The 19967-nt window shown below is 56.3% G+C and overlaps 1 protein-coding gene across 3 annotated transcripts in view; it reads left to right on the top strand.

Annotated features, from left to right (window-relative positions):
• The window catches only part of ACOT7 (acyl-CoA thioesterase 7), a 102062-nt gene that overhangs the window by 35918 nt on the left and 46177 nt on the right, over positions 1-19967 (top strand). For all 3 annotated transcript variants that reach the window (XM_069477283.1, XM_069477281.1, XM_069477282.1), the window contains exons 3-5: positions 4942-5098; positions 9725-9816; positions 14619-14733. In XM_069477283.1, the coding sequence (XP_069333384.1) occupies positions 4942-5098; positions 9725-9816; positions 14619-14733 (364 nt within the window). The remainder of the gene's footprint in view (positions 1-4941; positions 5099-9724; positions 9817-14618; positions 14734-19967) is intronic.

The raw sequence follows: 19967 nt of genomic DNA, 5'->3' as shown, positions 1-19967 counted from the left end.
GCTGGTCCCTGCCAGCTTATCTGTTCTCCAGCTTTAGCCAGAGAGACCCTGTAGCTGTGAAGTCAGAGCACAGCACTGTCCGCTTGGAGCCCTCCAGTGTCTTCCTGCTTGCCCAGAGTCAAAGCCCAAGTGCACACGAGGCCACACAAGTATATATGAGGTCACTCGAGTCCCCAGCCCTGCTCTGTACGACCTCATCTCCGGTGTCTCTGCCTCAATGCTCCCTCTGACCGCACTGGCTTTCCTGCCGCTGCTTGAACTTGCCGGGTGCGTTCCTGCCTCAGAGCCTTCACACTGGCTCTTCCCCAGGTGCCTACAGGGCCCAGCCTCACCTCCTAGTCTCTGCACAAACACAGCGTCTAGTCGGGCTCCCGTGTCCCTGCTGCTCTGCCCTTGACCAGCTGTGCCCTAAGTTATCCGTATGTTGAGGCAGGGACCGCTGCCTGCTTGGTTGCCCCAGACAGTCAGCATCTGGACAGAGGGCTGGCGCACGCAGCGTGGGCTCCTGTTAGATGTCTGCCGAGTGCCGGAACCTTGTGTCCGGAACAGTCACCCTGTGCCCACAGCATGCCCGAAACCGTGCCCTGAGCAGGCCTTTCCTTACCCTATACGATTGTTCTGTCTGCTGAGAGAGGCCCTCTTCTTAATCCTCTTTTACAGATGAGGAAACTGAGGCCTCGAGAAGTTGTGTGGCTTTCCAAAGGTCACACAGCTGTGTCCTCTGAGCTGCTGTCAGCCGCAGGGTGGCTGGTGGGCGCAGGAACAGGTGCGGCTCAAGTGATAGTGGTACTTAGAGCCAACCCTCTCTGGGCCCTCGCTGGATGCCGGACACAGTTGTACGTAGGTCACATTTGTTAACTCATCTGAGCCCCACGTGTCTGTGGAAGAGACCGCTATTGCCCACCCTCTCGGCATTTTGTGAGCATCCAGTTCTCACCGTGTGCTGTCCCTGCGAGTCTTTGCAGCAGCCGTTGGGACCGTTTATTATCTGTGTTTACAGAGGGACTGAGATACAGAGAGGTCGTGTCACTGCCCAAGGTCACTGAGCCAATAAGTAGGAGACCTGGGATTTGAACCCAGGCCTAGAGCTGTCCTTCTGTGCTCTGCTTCTGAAGCCCTGTGGCCACTCAGGAGTGCAGTCCTCATGGTTTGCCAGGGCACCTGTGGCCAATGGGCAGCGTGATGCCATTGCTTCTGGAACACGGCAGAGGGCACGTGGTGATCAGAACGCTGGTGGCTCTTCCAGGCGAAGGCTGCTCCTGCCCCTAAGCCCTGGAGGCAGGGAGTTACAGGGCACATCTGAGGTACTGGGAGCCAGACACTGCAGCTCGGAGATCGTCATGCCGAGTGCAAATGTTCATCAGTCCACGTGTTCAATTTTTGGGTCACACCAGTCTTTATGGGATGCCTGAGCCAGGCCCAGCGCCCTGCTCAGTCCTGGGACACAGCTGCCCACAGTCAACTTAGAGCTGTCCTGGGTCCCAGCTCACGCTGCCCGCACCCTGTCAGATGCACAGAGCCATGGCAGCCCAGCCGCCTCTCAGCCTCCCGGCCTGCCTGGTAGAACCCACAGGTCTCCACATGGTGTCATGATAACGTAAGGACAATGTGCTGAGACTCCCTCGTGGCTGCCTGGTGGACATTACTTCTCTTCTTTAGTATTTTAAGCTGGGAGAGAACCAAGTTAAAGTTCATCAGTGGCTTCGAACCTAGGAAGGGCAGGCATGAAGCTGTCCCCAGGCATCCGTGTTCCAGGCCTTGGCGTCAGCACCGTGCGGGAGGCTCTGGCTGGCTCCGCCTGGGGCAGCTGTGGGGCCTGCACAAGCAGGAGCTCTTGGTCTCCCTCTTGCCCGTTCTGCCAGGGCCCTGGATTACAGAAGGAACATGAGCACCCCTTGCTGAAAGTTCTCGTGACACAGAAGTGTGTGAACCGAAAAGTGAGTGAGTTTTCTTTCCTGTCTCCTCCGAGAGGCCCCTGCTCCCCGACCCCAGCTCAGAAGGCCCCACTGGCCTGGCCCTGCTGACCTTTGCCCACGTCTCCTGCAGTGTCCCTGTGGTCCCCCACCGCCCCCGGCGACCCGCCTTGGTCTGTTGCTCTTCCCTCTTCCTGGGCACCGACACTCCACCCTCGTCCTGCCTGGCGCCGGGTCATTCGTGTCTCAGCTGACATCCCCTCATCTGAAGTGGCGCCTCCCCCCACATCCCCGCCCTGTCTTCCGAGCACCCAACCCCATGAGGTGTTGCGTGTGTGCTTATGGTCTGTTCCCCCAGCCAGGGCCCGGGCCCGGGGCCCTCTGGCGTACTCCCCACTGCCCACCTGGCACCGAGAACGCTGCCTGGCTCCACAGTGCCCTGAGTGAGGTGCGCAGGAGGCTGAGGTCCATCCGGGGTCCAGGGGTGCAGAGATGGTCTCAGCCAGTGAGTCAGAAACAAGCTGCAGGGCAGGGAGGTGCAAGGCCACTGCCACCAAAAACCTTAAGTGTGTAGGTCTGTGTGGGCGTATCTGTGTCGTAATTTCACCTGACCACTCTCCAGTGAAACACACTTGGCTTAATTCTGCTTTGAGGGCTTGCAGACAGTGCTTGGATGGTTCTGAGAGGTGGCGGTGCCAGAGGCAGAGGGTGGTCCCTTAGCCCTGCCTGGCTCCGTGGCCTTTCCAGCTTTCGGCCAGTGGGTGGTGCTATGGCCACATAAATGTCCTTAGTGGCGAAAGCTGCAATACCACACTTGCGTTATCTTGAGCTGTTGTGGGTGGGGCGGGGACAAGCCCATGCAAACCAGAGTGGGGAAGCCCCAGGCCGCCCTTGCGGGCATAGCTGTGTAACTTTCCCAGCCGCTCCTATTTCCTGCTCAGCCCCAGTTGCCTCACCGGGCCTGTCCTGGGACGTTTACAGCCCCAGACACTGTCCCAGAGTCCCCTGAGCCCATGCCATGCACCTGAGAATGAGCTGGGAGAGGGGTCAGGTCGAGGTTTCCCAGCCATACCTCCAAAGAGGCAGGTTTTGGGCCTGGGGTGGGCCTGGGAACTTGCCTGTTTGCCACGTACCTGGCGAGTCCTCGTGCAGGTGGGAGAGCTGCGTGTTGGTGCCACAGGGGCAGCAGGTGGGCGGTGGGAAGAGCGCAGAGGCACACATCGGGGCTGCACTGACCTCCTTGCCAGGTGACATGGGGCAGCTTGACTAATATGTCCCCCTTGCAGAGGGGGACTGTGAGGGTCACCTGGCCAGGCGACACCAGAGCAGGCCCAGGCCCCACAGGCAGCCTCTCCCTCCCCTGCCCCCCACCCGGCCAGCGAGCACCTCCTTCTCTGTCAACATCCTGAGAAAGGTGATTGTTTCAGAAGAAAGTTGCAACGGTGCCAAGTGCTCTGTTTGGAAGACGAAGACCCACATTTCCCACTGTGCAATCACAAGGCCATCATCTTCTGTGTCATTCAGTCAGCAAAGGGGAAAATAAGTTGGTTCTGGGTGCTGGTGAGGATGCCGTGAGCTGCCAGAGGCCAGTCGGTCCCTGCTGTCCCTCTGAAGAGCACTTTGGGAACATATGTCAAAATATTTTGTCCCTGGGACCCAGGAAATAATCCCAAATGCAGAGAACAATTTAAGTGAAAGGATGTTTATCACAGGATTGTTTATAATAAGAATCAATTGAGATTGGCCTAAATCTCTAACAAAGGAAGAATATTCTGTCCTGTTTGGCCATTGAAAATAACTCCAATGGAGTGTCACGAAAAGGAAATCACGGAAAGGGATAAGAAAGTCCTTCTCTCGTGGCCATGGTTGGAATGTTTGTGTCCTCCTGAAATCCTATCGCCAAGGTGATGGTGTTAGGAAGTGGGGCCTTTGGAAGGTGATTAGGTTATGAGGTGGAACCTTTATGGTGGGATTAGTGCCCTTGTAAAAGAGGCCCCCGAGAGACCCCTCACCCCTTCCACTATGTGAGGACACACGAACCAGACGCGAAATCTGCCAGCCCGTTGATCTTGGGCTTTCCAGCCTCCAGAACTGGGAAAAATAAATGTCTGTTGTTTATAAGCCACTCAGCCTGTGGCGTCTTGTTAAGGCAGCCAAGGCACCAAGACACGCACCTGCAGAGCATGATTTCCACGGTGGGCCGAGAGAGAAAAGCAGCACGAGGCCCAGCCTGTCACACGTCCGCCGTGCAGTGCAGATGCAGCGTCTGGTCAGACACGGGACACGGGGAGCTTGGGCTACCGAGGGGTCCAGGGGTCCCGCTTGCTAGAGACAAGCGACTAAAGGCAGACCTGGAGGCACGTACCTTTTGCTTCTTTCGAATTTTGAATCGTGAGAGTGGGTTGCCTCTTTGAAGGACAAATAAAGTTTGAATTAAAAAAAGAAGAATGGTGATTGCAAAGAGCACATCACCACACAGGCAGATTATTTTTCTCATGTTGAGTAAAAAAAGTCAAAATGTGAAAGTGTATATTTGGTTTTTGCACAGCTCTGTACGATTAAACCTGCGAAACGAGGAGCCTGGCACACAAATAGATGCACCAACAAAACCCCTATTCTTAGGAAAAGCGTCTGGAAAAAAGATCCCCAAATAGTAACTGTGGTTATCTTTGGTTGGGAGCAATGCTGTTCCCTCCTGTTCCTACTTTTTTGTATTTCCCAACTTTTCCATAATGAGTGTGTATGCATTTTTTTCACTCTGTATTATGGAAGTAATGCGTGTTTATTGTAGAGAAGTTAGGAAAAAAGCCAGTGGTGATCCCACTGCCCAGATCCCGTTTAGCAGTAGCTTCAGAGCATTTCCTCAGGGCCTTTGCCGGGTTCCTGGGTCGTTGTGCTTAGCAGGACGTGGTGTCCATAAATCCCGTTACCACAGCGGGGAAGGGAAGCAAAGGGTCTTCACAGGGGAGCATCTCCGGGGTGAGGGGGCCGGGCCGGCCAGGCTGACGGCCATCTCTGGTCTTCGCAGGAGCGCTGCGTGGCGGCCTTGGCCCGGGTGGAGCGCACCGACTTCCTGTCCCCCATGTGCATTGGCGAGGTGGCTCATGTCAGCGCAGAGATCACCTACACCTCCAAGCACTCTGTGGAAGTCCAGGTCAACGTGATGTCCGAAAACATCCTCACAGGTAACTTGCAGATGCTTCTCACCCAGCCAGCGAGGCTGGCAGTGACAGTGACGACAACTGTAATGGTGTTGATGGCGGCGGCAGCACCGCCGCCTACCTTTATCGGGGCTTATGACGCTGGCGGGGCTGGTCTGCGTTCCAGAATGACCTCCCTCAGGTCCCACCACCATCCTGGGGCAGGCACTTCTCTTACCCCTGTTCTGCAGGTGGGGAATGGACACGGGTTAAGCAGTGAGCCCAAGTTCACACCTAGGGCAGCACTCAAACCCTGGCCCTGGGTGTGTGATCGTTGCCCATCCTGCCTTCCCGTGGTCTGCGATCGGGGTGGGGGTGGGCATGGGCAATCAGGGTGGGGGGTGGGGGTGACACAGGCTTGGAGGGTATCACCTACCCTCCGGCCCCTCTGCTGTCTCTTCGGCTCTGCTCCCCCTTCCTGAGCACAGCAAGATGTGGGCCCTACAGAGGACGCTGAGCACTCCTGGGGACCTGCCTCAGGCCCCTCTTACCTCTCCCATGGGCCCCAGAAACCAGGCCTAGAGAGAAGCTCACTGGGCCAACCTTTGCCTTTGGTTTCATCTGAATATTCTCCTCCTTGGCCGTGGTAACCATGGAAACCCCTTTTCCCCTTCCCGCTGGGTGCCGCAGGAGTGTGGCTCCAGTTCCCACGTGCCAGCCGTTCTTTTTATACCCAGGCTGGTGACAGGGAAGGCAGGCCTCTTTGCCTGCCCTCTCACCGCCACCTCCCAATGCAGTTCCAGGCCCTGTCGGCTCCTGCAGAGGTGAGGCTGGACCAGCGTGCTTCCTCCTCTTCCCTTCCCCCTTCCTCCGTGGTGGCTGCCCTGCAGAGTGGTGGCTGCCCCGCAGAGTGCTGGCTCAGAGCTGTCTAAGGAGCTTGAGTCTTCTTCCCCTGATGGACCAGGAGCAAGCACAGTCATTCATCTGGAACATTCCGATAACCTTAGCAGGCTTGGTGATTAGAATGGTCACGTCAGCCCAGCTGCAGCACAGTCAGTGATGTAGCTGAGCGAGGCCCTGGGGCCGGGGCTGTCAGCCTGCCTGTCTCTGTGCTTCCATGCCCTGTGCGGTCAGTCACCACTGGCATCAGAGGGACCCTTGGAGGGTCTCGGGCTGTGGCATGGGAAGGGGTGCCTGGGAACAGTAGCCCACAGCTAAGGAAAGGCTCCGTGCCGGCTGGGGGCTCTACCTGGGAGGCCGTGGGGTCCTGTCGTCTCCCGTGGGGGGCCCAGCCCCTCCTCTCCTGGGCTGTGCTGGGGATGGAGCCTCTCCCCATCCCACAGACGAAGACAGCCTGCTGCTCTCTGCCGCTTCTCGTGACCTGCACGTCTGCGGTGGACAGTCGCTTCAGTAGCGCCGTTCTCACTGTGGGAGTCGGCGGCTTCAACAGTGGTGGGAGGGGCCTGCTCTACAGCTTCCCTTCCACGAAGTCACAGCCTGCGAGGAAGCTCTAGTGGACAGAACGACAGCCATGCTGTTTGGGACGAGGAGGGAGGCAGGGAGACAGGAAGGTGATCTTAGACTTTCAGACAATTGGGACCCTCTGTCCCCACAACAGGGATCCAGCCAGCCCGCACGTCAGGAGTGCTGGGGTTGAGGCACTGCCCCGCTCACCAGAGTATGAACTGCCTTTTCCTGGCAGCTTCTGTTGGCTCATAATAGACGCAGAATCAATAATGGATGAGTGAGTGAGTGAGCGGACAGAGGTATCGTGAAGAGTCGGGCATCTGTGCCAGGAGAGATGGCGCTGACAGCGGGTTTCGACTGCGATGATGTGGTCTGACCTGTGTTTGAGGGTGCTGGCACTTTGCGGGGGCAGGAGTGGAGAGAGAGCAGCCCTCGTCCTGCTGGTGAGGACACTTCTCTGCTGCCCTGAGTTTTCCAGGCGCTGCAGCCACCAGCCTTGTTCCCTGAAGGACGACCGGGGAGAGCCTTGCGGGACAGAGACAGTGCCGGGCACTGTCATGGACATTCACCCTCCCCGGGACATTGGGCCAGGCGTTGTCACCCCATTGCCCAGATGAGGAAACGGAGCTCAGGGAAGACAACGTGCCAGCCCTTGGCAGCTTTCTGCGACGGGGCCGGGATGAGGCCCGGGTGCTCCCTCCTGACCCTGCCTCTTCCCTACATCCGGGGCCGGGGCCAGAGTCACGAGGCCTGGGCCCGAGGGACTTGGAGCCCCGAGGGCTGCAGCTTTTCTCTCCACGTCTTGGTTGTCTTGCCCAGAGCCCACTGCCGTCTCCTTCTCTGTGACCGCCGTGTGTGTCTCTCTCTCTCTCTCTCTCTCTCTCTCTCGTCTCTGTGCGCCTCCCTGTCTCTCTCGTCCCTGTGTCTGTGCCTCTGTTTCCTGTTGGTCTCTCGGATCCGCGTGGGTCTCTTTTCTCTCAGGGCCTTTCTCTGTCCACGTGTGTTTCTTTCTTCCCACGTGTCCGCTGGAAAGTGAGCTGAGGAGGCCCTGGCTCATGGCCGCCTGGGGCGTGCAGACTACCCCCGGTGCCAAGAACAGCACCTGGCACCCGGTGGGCACTCGCACATGGGGAGACTGAGGCTGGGGGGACGAGGCTGCGTCGAGAGCGGTTCTTTCACCACCCCAGAAGGCAGGGCTCCCTGTTCCTGTGTCCCCTCCATCTGGGCTGTGCTGCCCGTCACGAGGCGTCTGGCGAGCACGCGCCCAGGCAGACAACCCACAGATCTCTGCCTTTGAGGCGGCTCATTCATCTCTGGCAACTGTCAAAATATTAAGCTAACCGGGATGTGATTGCTGCGAATTGCTCCAGAAAATAGCTGGGAGCTCTTAAGATTTTAAAAGAGATATTTTTAATGCTGCCGTTGTCTTTTGATGGTTTTATTAAATGATGGAGAAAGCACAATTAGCATGTTTGCCTCATTTGCTTCATGGTGTTCATTAGGTTTAGAGGGCCACTCAGGTTTCCATGGAAACCGCCTGTCAGGCTGGCTCTAGCTGAGTCCGGCAGGAAATCTTTATTCCCAAAAGCAGGCTGTCAGATCCACTCTGGGTCAGAGCGAGTGAAAATGTTTTCCCGTATTATTTGCCTGTGGTTCCCAAGCACCAGGAGCCGTTGTCCTGGTGGAGCAGTCGTGGGGGTGGGGGACAGGCCTCTTTTTAATTGACTGCCCGGGGCCTGACTTGGAGCCTGGGGCTGTGTTTAGTGAGGAAGAAAGCACTTTGTGCTGGGAAGGCAGGTTCTAGGTACCCGAGGAAGTGAGCTCCCCTGGGGTTCAGGGAGGGGCCGGCACTGCTCCCTGCCCTCTTCCGTCCACACCCCCCCCCCCAGTGTCACTGTGCTACTCTAGGTTGTGAATCTTCCATGTTGAAAAAAAGCCACTTTTCAAAGGCATCCCTGCACACATTTTCCTGAAATGACTGGGGCCTGGGGGGATGGCACCAAGTTGCTGTGTGACCCTGGGTAAACCCCCAACCTCTCTGGGCTCTAGGCTTCTCCTGTACCAGTGAGGGGCGTGGGCCAGTGAGCTTGGGGCTCATTCAGCACCACCAGGCCACAAGCCTGTGGTTCTTAGCCCAGACGGGCCTCCCTGCCCTGGCAGCCCCCACTTCACTCTGTGGCTGGTTCCGTGCCGGAAGAAGCTCATCTCTCAGTGCTTGGAAGCTTCTGGAGTGGAGCTTTGCGTCAGCCAGCAGCAAATCCAAGCATCTGGTGTGAGGGAAGGAAGTTCCTGGGTGGCAAAAACAGGACTTTGAGGAGCTGACTCCACTCTCTGTGCTCCGGCTGTGGTGGCCCTGGCTGTGACCCCTTCCCCAGCCCTGGGCCTTCTGCCTGGGCCCAGTCTCCGCAGCCTCCCGACCTCTGTGATGCCCACATCCGAGTGGGCTGCTCGTCTCTCTGGACCTCCCCATCTGGCGGGAGATTTTGGCAGCGTTTAGACAGGGGGATGGGGTCCTCAGGAGACATTGCCTGTCTGAGCACCAGGCCGTCGGGTTCCTCAGCCAGGTGTTTTTGAGTGTTCCGGTCAGTGTCCCCTGTGACCTGTGGGTGGAGGCTCCAGCCGGTGGGACTTGGGCTGAGCGTGGGCCCTGACGGGGCGGAGCGCAGGCGTCTGCCTGCAGCTAATCCGTCCTCTCCTCCCTGTGTCTGCCAGGGTCAGCAGAAGCTCTGACAAGCGTTAATGACCGGCTCCCTTCCTGTCAGAACACCGGGACTAAGGGGGTGCCTGGAGTCGCTGCCCTCCAGGGGAAGCGGTGTTGGGACGGCTAGCAGCCCAGGACCACCCCTGGCTTACAGCAGGTGGCCGGACGTCTTTCCAGCAGCCCCTGGAAGGGGAGAGCTGTCCGGAGTGGGCAGTGCTGGGAGGGGCTGGCGTCCTGGGCTGGTGCCCGTGGTGGGGGGGACACACCTTGCGATGGGCATCGGCCCCGCACAGCCTCTCTCCACAGGCTTGGGGGTCTCTAGTTCTGTTTGTCCACACTCAGGTGATGGCAGTGACCTAGGCCAGGAGGCTGAAAAAGGCTTCAGGAGTCGGGGCCAGAGGAGGCAGCACAGGGAGAGGCCGTGTTTCAGCTGCTGGGACGCCTGGTGCCTGGCCAGCTGCCCCGTCCCCAGGTCATCACTCATGTGGTTTTCTTCTCTTAAGGTACCAAAAAGCTGACCAATAAGGCCACCCTGTGGTATGTGCCCCTGTCGCTGAAGAATGTGGACAAGGTTCTGGAGGTGCCTCCTGTTGTGGTAAGGTGACCCTTTCCCTTCTCTCATGGTGCAAACAGCAGAGGCCAGGTCACCTTGCCTGGGTCTCAGCGAGCCCTCCGGGCTGGGAGGAGACATCTCTGCTGGGATTTTCAGTGTGTGTTTAACTCGTGCTGGGAATGTGAGCCTAAGTGGGCCCAGAACCCGTGGACATCCTCCACGCTGGGGGACCTTCCTATTGCACTCCCTGAGCAGAGAAAAGGCGGGTGACAGGACCGGAACAGGTGACATGTCCTGGGTCGGCTGCTCCCCCGAGGCCTCTGCAAGCTGGTGATTCCTTGGCTCCTGGCACAGTAGTCTGAGGACATCTCTCGTGTTAGCCATATGAGCTGTTGCTCCTCCTCCTCCTCATCCTCCTCCTCCTCCTCCCTGCTGGTGTGTCCCCCTCCCCCTGGATTTCTCTGTTTCTGGCGTAGCTGCTGCTGTGGCCCCTCTGCAGCACATGAGCTGGTGGTGTCGCTTATTGGGTCCCCCTGCAGGCGGGTTATGGCGGGTTGGCCTGCAGAAGCCTCGCATGCAGACTCTTGGGGGACAGACGTTGGGGATAGAAGGATTTAATTAATTACCTAAAAGTGCACCCTCGCCGCCTCCTCTTGCCCTCCTGAGTCCACTAGAGATTCCAAGGACAGGTGTGAGCAGCTCCTCCCGAGGTTTAACCGCTCCCGGCCTCCCCTCCCGGGAGAAGCAGTAGCCGAGGGAAGCAGGTTCCAGGCCTCAGCAGTCTCGGTCGGCCCCAGCAGGGAGCGCTTTCCTATGCTGAGCTATGTGCAGGGCGCATTTTAGAAGGGAAAAGCTGAGAGCCAGGTTGTCAGGGGCTGGTGTCTGCCCTTTTGCTTACAGGCCCAACAGAGAAACTGGACAGGCAGGTCTTTCCCCCCTTGGGGGGGCGGGTAGGGCAGCTCTCAGCTTCCCTCTGCCGGCCCTTCCAGTGGCTCCAGGGTGCCAGGGCTGTTGCGAGACTGTGAGACTGTGGGGCGCTTCCCGAGACTGGCTTCCTGTCGTACCTTCTTGTCCCCAGCTCAGTGTCTGACCAGGCACCTTGCCAGGGCCCCCCTGGAAGGGTGTTTCCCTGGGTGGGGGTGACTATCCATTAGGTCCAGCAGCTGTTTGGTCTAGACTTTTTAAAAAAAAAATCTTGGTGACACGGGAGCCCCCTCCATATTTAATGGGCAGGGTGGGCAGGTTGGTGGCTGCATCCTTTGGTTTTGAGAGAGCTGGGTGGTAGCACCATCAACACCTGGTTGGCATCTGTAGAATTGCCATCCCTTGGGAGAAGAGCAGGTGGGAGCTCGGGGCCGGGGTGGGAGTCCGACAGCCCCACACCTCCTGCCAGAATCAGTGTCCGGGGCTGTTGTGACCAGCTGCCACAGACCGGATGGCTTTCAAACAAAAGAACCTGATTCTTTCCCATCTCTGGAGGCCAGAAGTCCAAAATCAAGATGTAGACAGGGCTGCGCCCTCCGAAGACCCTAGGGGAGGATCCCTCTGGGCCTCTTCTGGCATCTGGTGGCTCCAGGTGTTGCTGGCACGTGGCTGCATTGCCCTGCCTCTGTCTCCACGTGGCCCTCTTATAATGACACCAGTCACTGGGTTTAGGGCCCATCCCACTCCCTGTGACCTCATCCTGACTAGTTATATCTACAAAGACCCTGTTTTGATAATGTTCACATTTTGAGGTTCCAGGTGGACATACATTTTGAGTGAACACTGTTCAGCCCAGTATACCACCCGGCTCCCCCACTCTCTCACCCTCTCTCTCCCTTTCTCTGTTTTTCACTCATTCTACCTGGGACTGCTCTCCACTCTCCCAGCTTCTTGGCTGAGATGCACTTTGGGTCATTGTGAAGCAGCACTCACTGCGGGGCTTAAGACTCAAGAAGCAGGGGTAAGGCAGAGGCACAGTGGCTCTTGTTTAGAAATGGCAAGACACCCACCCTGCTTTCACCTTGCCTCCAAGCCCTCGGTGTTAAATTAGCCACATCACATTTAATACGCAAACAATTATTTAACTGATTATAATTTTCATATGTTACAAAATTCTGAAATCTCCAATAGGCCCTGTGTCTGGCGTCAGCCTCGTGTGGCACATCTTCAGCGATGATACCGAGGGAGGGTTCCTGAAGGGAACATAGTAGCCTCCACTGCCTTTTCACTCGTCACAGCCCATGTGCTGAGAGTTGCTGGGTCTTTGGCCAGTGGTGAGGGTTGGGTGACTTCAGACCACCCTGGCTCGCGTTCCCTCCCTACAGTGACAGGGCCGCTCTCAGCATGGTCCCTCTGTCCCCAGCTCTCCTCACCCAGTAATTAGCGCCCTCCCACATCCCTTTGTGATGAGACATAAATATCAACATGGCCCTCGTAGAGGAGTGTGTTGAGGCCATTCCCCTGCGCCAGGCAGGCAGTGCTGCAGGTGGGAGGGGCCGCCGGGCTCGCAGCTGCAGCTGTTGCTAAGCTTTATTTGCGCTTTCTTCCCCCCACACATGCTAGGCCCACGGAGTATAAACCTTCCGTTGACTTGTACTACAGGTCTGCTGTTGTCACCGGCAAAGCCGAGCAGCGGGGCTGCTCCTCCCCTGGTTGCAGCGGTGTTTGTGTCCGTGCTGCTGGCCTGACCACAAGGCTTCCTGGTACCCCCACAGCATCCTCCTGCTGGCCTCCTCACACACATCATTTATTTAAGAAAACGCACATCTCTGTACCTGTACATATATATATGTACACATGCATACATATACACACAGAGATACCACACACATGTATGCATGTGGGTATCTTGAGGACACACATGCACACCCTCCGGCTCCTTGGATGTGTGCGTCTCCCTGGGGAAGCACAGCTGCCGACTGTGCGGTGTCATTTAGTGCAGGACTTTGTCTCTTTGTTCTGTCTTCCTCCCCAGCCTGGCAGAGGGTGCAGGATTCCCAGTGAACGGGGAACCGCCATGGCCTTGTGATGGAAAGAAGAGGCTGGAGGGGCAGCCTCAGCCCTGGAGAGGGTGGAGTGGCTGTTGCAGGATGGAGGCTTTGGGTTTTGTCACATGGCTAAATGTGTGCTTGGTAAGAGGTTCCCCGACAGAGCCTTGGATTTTGGGGCCAAGCTGTCTGCTGCTTCCAATCAGCTGGGTTTGATGAGCCCTCAGGGTTGGGGAGGGTTAGGTGCCAGCCCATCATTAAAATGTTCCAGCGGTTTTGTTCCCAGATTGAAAGGCGGTGTTTGTAGGAGGCCGGGCTTCTCTGTCCTCGTGGCTCAGGTCCAGTGCTGGCCCCGGCCTTTTCCTGTGCGCCCGCAGGGCTCGCACGGTTGTGCTGGACACCACAAGGATTCATTAGGCTGGGGCGTGGCTTTTTATTTTTTTTTTAAGAAAAAAAAAATCTCTTTAAAAAGCATTTCTTGAGGACACTGAAGTTTAGCCATCCATCTTCCTGGGTAGACACAGCACACACTCTCCTCTTAGCGTCACTACTTGGACGGTGGAACATTAGGACATGGTTTATTTATGGAGGAAAAGGTTGAGTTATACACAGCAACTTCAAACACTCGCACAGTTTGTTTCTTTGAACAAAACCCTTCAGCTCCCTCCTCAGCATCTCTCAGGATGGTTCTCAGGCCGGAGCTGACCGGTGACTGCGCGGGGAGTGGCGTGCCGCGCCCATGCCGTGTTGGAGCTGAGCCTCCAGCAGGGGAATCGAGATGTTTGGAACTGGCTTTTGAAAGACGGTCTCAAACAGCCACCTGAAATGAGTCTGTTTGGGTCAGGGGGGCTTCCAGGCAGCGGTCAGAGGGGCCCTGAGTTCTGGGGCTGCCCTGCAGGCCCAGCCGGAAATGCTGGGTGAGGGAGCAGAAGAGCTAGAGCTAACCGGAAGGTGTGGCCAGCAGGAGGCAGGAGGGTGGGCCCAGGACAGGTGGGCAGGTGGAGGGCCCAGGACCCTGGTCTGGGACTGGCACCCAGGCCAGAGGCCCTTCTGAGTGGTTCCATGCTGTGCCCACTACTCTGGGCCCGGAGACAGGGCCACAGGAGGGCCATGAGTGCTGTTATGTCAGAGAAGCCCGACACCCCCGTTGTGTCCCAGCACTCAGGGGCCCTGGGTTTTGTGCCAGGTTTTATATTTGCATTTGTTTTTAACTTCTTGGGTCAAGACTCCTGTGATCCATTAGGAGAGCCTCAGGGGGGCTTTACCCTTGGCCACCTGTTCCTTGCAGATGTGCCAAGGGAATGTTTGGTTGGCCGAGGGTCAGCGGAGCAGACGGGCGGTGTCAGGACACATGGGCTCCCACTTGCCCGGGGCCGCCTTTCTGAAGGCCCCTTGATGCTGTAGTTTTACATCCAAGAACGAATCCTAGGGCCGAGTGGGGCAGCTGCAAATGATTGTAAGTGGCTGAAGATTGTTGGTATGCTATGGTTTTAATGTGAAAAGTTGAGGATGCGCTAAATGCCCGTATATAATGGATCATTTCCATAAATTCTTGCATAGGACAGTGAAGTGATCAAACATTATTACCTTTAAACTCTGCACATAGCACTGTAGCACTTTTCATATATTTGTGGGCATGAAAGCAACCCAGGCCAGATCTGAAGCAGACATCGGACCCAGGTCACCTCTGGGGAACAGGGCTGCGTGTGGTTTCCACCTTCTCTGTGTTCTCACCGTGTTTAGTACATGTCATCAGAAAAAGAGGATTGATAGTCCCAGCCACAGAAAGCGAGGGAGCACCAGGAGCCCAATGCCCTGGGCTGGGAGTCCGTGTCCCCCCGAGGCTGACCCCTGTCTGTGGTTCCCCTGCAGTATTCCCGGCAGGAACAGGAGGAGGAGGGCCGGAAGCGCTATGAAGCCCAGAAACTGGAGCGTATGGAGACCAAGTGGAGGAACGGGGACATCATCCAGCCCGTCATGAACCCAGGTAAAAGCCAGGGTGCGGGGCCCACATTGGACGCGTAGAGGCGGCAGCGTGCTGCGGTCAGTCACCCTCCTCGTGGTTCCCAGGTGTCGAGCACCCTCTCCTGGAAGCAGGCGCACGGGCTCCCCAGGAGACATCCCCTTGCCCTGCCCCGGCCTGGGCAAACCCCTCCCCGTATCACAGCCGACAGGCAGAAGGAAGGTGACCTGAGTGACTCACAGCCCCAGAAGGGCTCTGCCACCCTCAGGCCCCACTGCCTGGGCAGAGGGACGTGTGCCTGTTTACGGAGAATTTGTCTTTGTCTTATCTTTGCCTTGAGTTTGCTCAGGAGCTTGTTTTTGGTAGGATTACCAGCTCATCAAAAACAGGAAAAGAAAAAGACAGAGCAGCAGCTGCCCTTTAGGTGTCATCTCTGCCCGGGTCACCCCCGATGTTTGAGGGGGGTGACTCTGCTCACCCCCGCCCGGGCCGTCGGGCACCGCCGCAGCGTGCCCAGGTTTCCTGTAGAGTTGGTTCCTTCATTCCCCCGTCCTTTTGCCTTTGAAGGGTCCAGGGTGGTCTGGCTTCAACAAAATGTTCATCCAAAATCTAAATAAATAGCTCACAGGATGTTTTCTCCAAGAAAGGACTTTCAGGCCGGGCGAGGTGACTCACGCCTGTAATCCTAACACTTTGGGAGGCTTGCGGCCAGGAGTTCACGACCAGCCTGGGTAACATAATGAAACCCTGTTTCTACAAAAAATAGAAAAATTAGCCAGGTGTGGTGGCACGTGCCTGTAGTCCCAGCTACTGGGGAGGCTGAGGCAGGAGGATCGCTTGAGCCCAAGAGTTTGAGGTTGCGGTGAGCTATGATGACCTCACTGCACTCCAGCCCAGTCAACAGAGCGAGACCCTGTCTCAAAAAAAAGAAAGGACTTTCCACACAGAGCGCTCCCTGGGATCACATAAACAATTCAGGGCAGGGAACTCTGGGGGCTGCGTCCGTCCCCTCGGAACATGATGAACCAGTCCCCTGGGGTGGGGGTGGCCTGGCCCTCACAGGGTCTTCCCGGTAACAACCATTTCCCCTCCTCTTCTTGCATACACTGCGATCACATTGCGTAGTGTCGAGAAGACTCTGGAAGAACACACTACGTGCTTCTCGGCCTCGCTGTGAGGGCGTGAGCTCCTCGTGCGTGCGTGTTGCGTGCTGGGTTCCGTGGGGCGCCGTCCTCGAGCAGGACCTCTGCCTGGGAAGGGATCGCTGCTTCCAGTGCCTTAGGGGGGCCTGGCCGCGGTGGGTGTTTGAGTTCCTGACTTGGCTTTTTCTTGGTTTTGGCTCCCCCCTCGGCAGCCATCTAAGGACCTGCCCTGAGCAATCCCTTTTCCTCTCGGATGGGCCTCGGTGCGGGCTCCGCCTGCTCCTGGCCCTGCCTGAGAGGTGCCCCAGCTCCTGCTGACGCTGGCTCGGGATGTCGTTCCAGCCGCCCGCCTGCCTGGCTTCAGTCTGCATTGGACACCACCCCAGCAGGCGTGCAGACTGGAGCAGGACTTTCTGGGCTTGGCTGCTGGCACGCGGCGAGCACTTGACTCCCAGGCAGAGTCTGTCTGAGGGTCGAGCACACGTTTGTGTGGCTTCGGTCTCCTTGTATTTGTCTGTCCCTGACCCTTTCTGTGCTCCAGCCCCAACCCGCCAAGAGCAGCACGGTTGTTACCGTAGGCCAGTGGGACTGTGTAGGCTGGTTTCTTCACTGTTGGTAAAACCTCTGCTGTAGGTCGGTTCTTTTTCTTTTCACATCTGCTTTTCAACAAACACCAAAAAGAAAGAAAAAGAAAAAATTAACCTGTCACTACTAACAGAAAGAATGTTGCTTTGATGAACCTCCAGTGAAGTGGCATCTTTTAAAAAAAAAATGTAAATAGACAATGAGTTCATCAGCACAGCAGTACCCAAGACGGACCGGGGCCTCTGTGGTGACCCGAGAGGCAAATCCCTGTCAGGTGCCAGGCCTGGGCACAGGCCACAGGCAGACAGTGACCACAGGCCCAGGCTCTGCTTTGGGGAGGGCAGCCCAGCGGGCAGGTCAGACAGAGGCACCGAGGCCTGTGGGCCGGCGGGAGGGGAGGTGTCTAGGAAAGGTGCCAGCACAGCCCCCAGGTCTTCCCGGGGAGAGAAACCGGAAGGGGTGCAGTGTCCACATCCAGATCCCTAGAACCCACGGGCGGGACCTTTACAGGGAAAATGGCTCTTTGCAGACGTGATTAAGGATCCTGAGATGAGATCATCCTGGGTCACCCAGTGGGCCCTAAATCCAGTGACAGCTGTCCTTATAGGAGACAGAAGAAGAGAGGCCTGTCTTGCCTAACAGCAGGCAAAGAGGGGAGCGGAGAGAGGCGCTGGGTGGTACGTGGGGGCAGCTGGGACCTGCCTTTCTGTGGGCAGTTTCTGGAGAGACCCCGGGGCCCCAGGGGAGTGGGCAGCGCTGATGGCCTGTCTCTGGCTTTGAGAACCGTGAGATTAGATCCTGGTTTATTCCTTTGACTGACTGACTGGGAAACTAAAATTTCTCAAGGTTTTCAACCAGTTTAAATTCCTTTACTGATGAGGTTATTTTCTGTGTGGCATCCTCTATTTGATTGTAAATCTGATACATACTATTTTTCAGGATCTGTTATTCTTCAACAGTATTAATCAAAGCTGGCATTCTAAACCTCAGGATTTGTTGATAGACTTCTATGTGCTTTTATTGTTACTTTTCTGTGCTTTATAAGAATACCTCTTCAGATGGAGCTGAAGTGCCGTGGCGTCAGCCTAGCTCGCTGCAGCCTTAAACTCCTGGGCTCAAGTGATCCTCCTGCCTCAGCCTCTCTAGTAGCTGGGACTACGGGCACACACCACAGCACCCAGCTAATTTTTCTGTTTTTAGTAGAGATGGGGTCTCGCTCACGATCAGGCTGGTCTCAAACTCCTGAGCTCTAGCGATCCTGCTGCCTTGGCCTCCCAGAGTGCAGGGGTTACAGGCGTGAGCCACCACACCCAGCCTTAAACATTCCTTAAGGAGGTCACATGTCCATTCTTTCTCTAGTCTTTTTGAAGAACATGTACATTTCTGATGTCACTTTCATAGTAGACCTGGCTCCTTGTTGGCAGGGCTGGACGAGGCCTCTCTAACCAGGGTGTGCTCATCTGGGACCAGCCTGGTCTGTGGGGAGTTGGGCTTGGCAGGGTGGCCATGTCAAGGGAGCAGCAGCTCTGGAAGAAGGGTGTGCATGCACACTTGGCATCGGGGTCTTTCCAACATGTAGGACCCTCCCTCCCAGCGTTGTTGAGGCAACGCTGGCAGGATAAGAGATGACCCCCTAAATCTCTGTGGTTTGAAACTGTACTTAGCAGGGCCTTTTCACGTGTGCTCTGGGTTCACCTGAGAACGGAGAGCACAGCAGGGGCCATGGGGAGGAGCAAGGGCGGTGCTCCTTTCTCCTCAGGAAGTGCCTGTGCCGGGGCTGCGACCCAGACTCAGCCCCTGTCCCGCAGAGCCCTCTCGGAGTTACGGGTTATGGCCAAGGGCAGGTTCTTTGTCATGAGAATTTTGGTGGCTTCTGCTTGTTAAAAACCCCTCAATCCAAGTTCTAAGAACACTAAGTTATCACACATGGCTTAACTGCTATTTCTAAACATTACTACAGAACAGTGGGGCATCTCTTTGGCTAGGGAGCTATAGTTATTTCCAATTGCTTGTCATTTGACCAAGTAGGTATTTGATGTGACAAAGATTTTTGTATGTAATTTTCAATTGTTTGAAATTAATGAAAAAATCTTTCGTCATTGTCCACATGCAGGTCTCTTAGCTGGTCAGAGCAGTTCCTGAGATTGGGCCAAATCTGAGGATTTTGGTTTCCATTCATGCTCTAAAATAGTTATTTTCATGTCTTCCATGAGTGGAACGTCAAGCCAGCGGAGGCAGCGTGGAGTAGTGTTTGGCGTGGGGGAGGCGGCCCTCAGGTTCGGGGATGTTGGGCTGGCTGCGCTGGCTGGGGCGTGTCTCTGGTGGTTGTGGTGGCAGAGGGAGCGAGTCAGCATCCTTCGCGGCTCCTGGGCTGTGGCCTCCCCGGCAGAGCCCTGGGCGTCTGGGCCCCGAGGCAGACTGGGTGCAGCCCTGGATGGGTGGTGCAGTCTTGCCCAGCAGGGACCGTTAACTGTACCTCCTGACACAGCAAGGCGTTCAAGGAGTCACGTGTTGCTTAACAACGGGGATGTGTTCTGGGAAATGCGATGTGCGATCATAGAGTGCATTTGCACAAACCTAGGTGCTGCAGCCTACTGCACACCTGGGTATATGGTGTATCCCAGGCTGCAAACCTGCATAGCAGGTTACTGTACTGAATACAGGCAGTTGTGACACAATGGTGAGTATTTGTGTATCTAAACATAGAAAAGGTTTAAGGCCCTAGCTCACCTGAATTATGATTGTCTTGCTCCATGACAACGCCAGGCGACTAGATACACAGTTTGAAGTCCACGTGGAGTAGATCTGTGTGCTGGGGCTGCCAGAACAAGGTACCGCAGGCCGGGCAGCTTAAACGGCAGAAGGCTGTCTCACGGGCCTGGAGCTAGAAGTCCAAGTGTTCCAGGGCTGCATCCTCCTGAGGCCGCTCTCCTTGGCTTGTGGAAGTTCGTTTTCCTCCCTGTGTCCTCGCAGGGTGGTCCCTCTGTAGAGGTCTGTGTGCAGACCTCCTTTTCTTACAAGGACACCAGTCCTATTGGATCAGGGCCACCCTAGTGACCTCGTTGTAACTTACTTCTTTAAAGACCCTGTCTGCACACAGTCACATTCTGAGGCTCAGGGCTTAGGACCTCAACATATGAATTTGGGGGGACACAATTTAGCCCATGACCTGGGGGCACACATCAAGGTCTCAGAGGTGACAGTTGACATCCAAGAGACCCCAGGTGTCAACTTCTGGGTCAGGACCACCCTTCATCCCACCAGTATTTTTGCTGCTGAGAAACGTTACTTGTCCAAGACCAGACTTAGAAAGTACCTGTCTTTATATCCCAGTGGAGAGTCGCGTGCAACCCTGGGAGCTTGTGGCCTCGAGCTGTTCAGTGCTATCCTTGGGTGGGGCCTGGCAGGAGTGCTGATGTCCCTGGAGAGTAATGTTGTGACCCACTAACAGAATGGCTAATTAATCCTTGAGAGCCTTCCCCTTTACCAACTGTACCCCATTTGGAGACCGCAGTTTTCCTTAAAGAAATC

This window comes from Eulemur rufifrons, chromosome 8, assembly GCF_041146395.1.
Source record: "Eulemur rufifrons isolate Redbay chromosome 8, OSU_ERuf_1, whole genome shotgun sequence".
Taxonomy (NCBI): Eukaryota; Metazoa; Chordata; class Mammalia; order Primates; family Lemuridae; genus Eulemur; species Eulemur rufifrons.
Note: the sequence above shows the minus strand (reverse complement) of the source record. Positions and strands in the feature narration are given on the sequence as shown.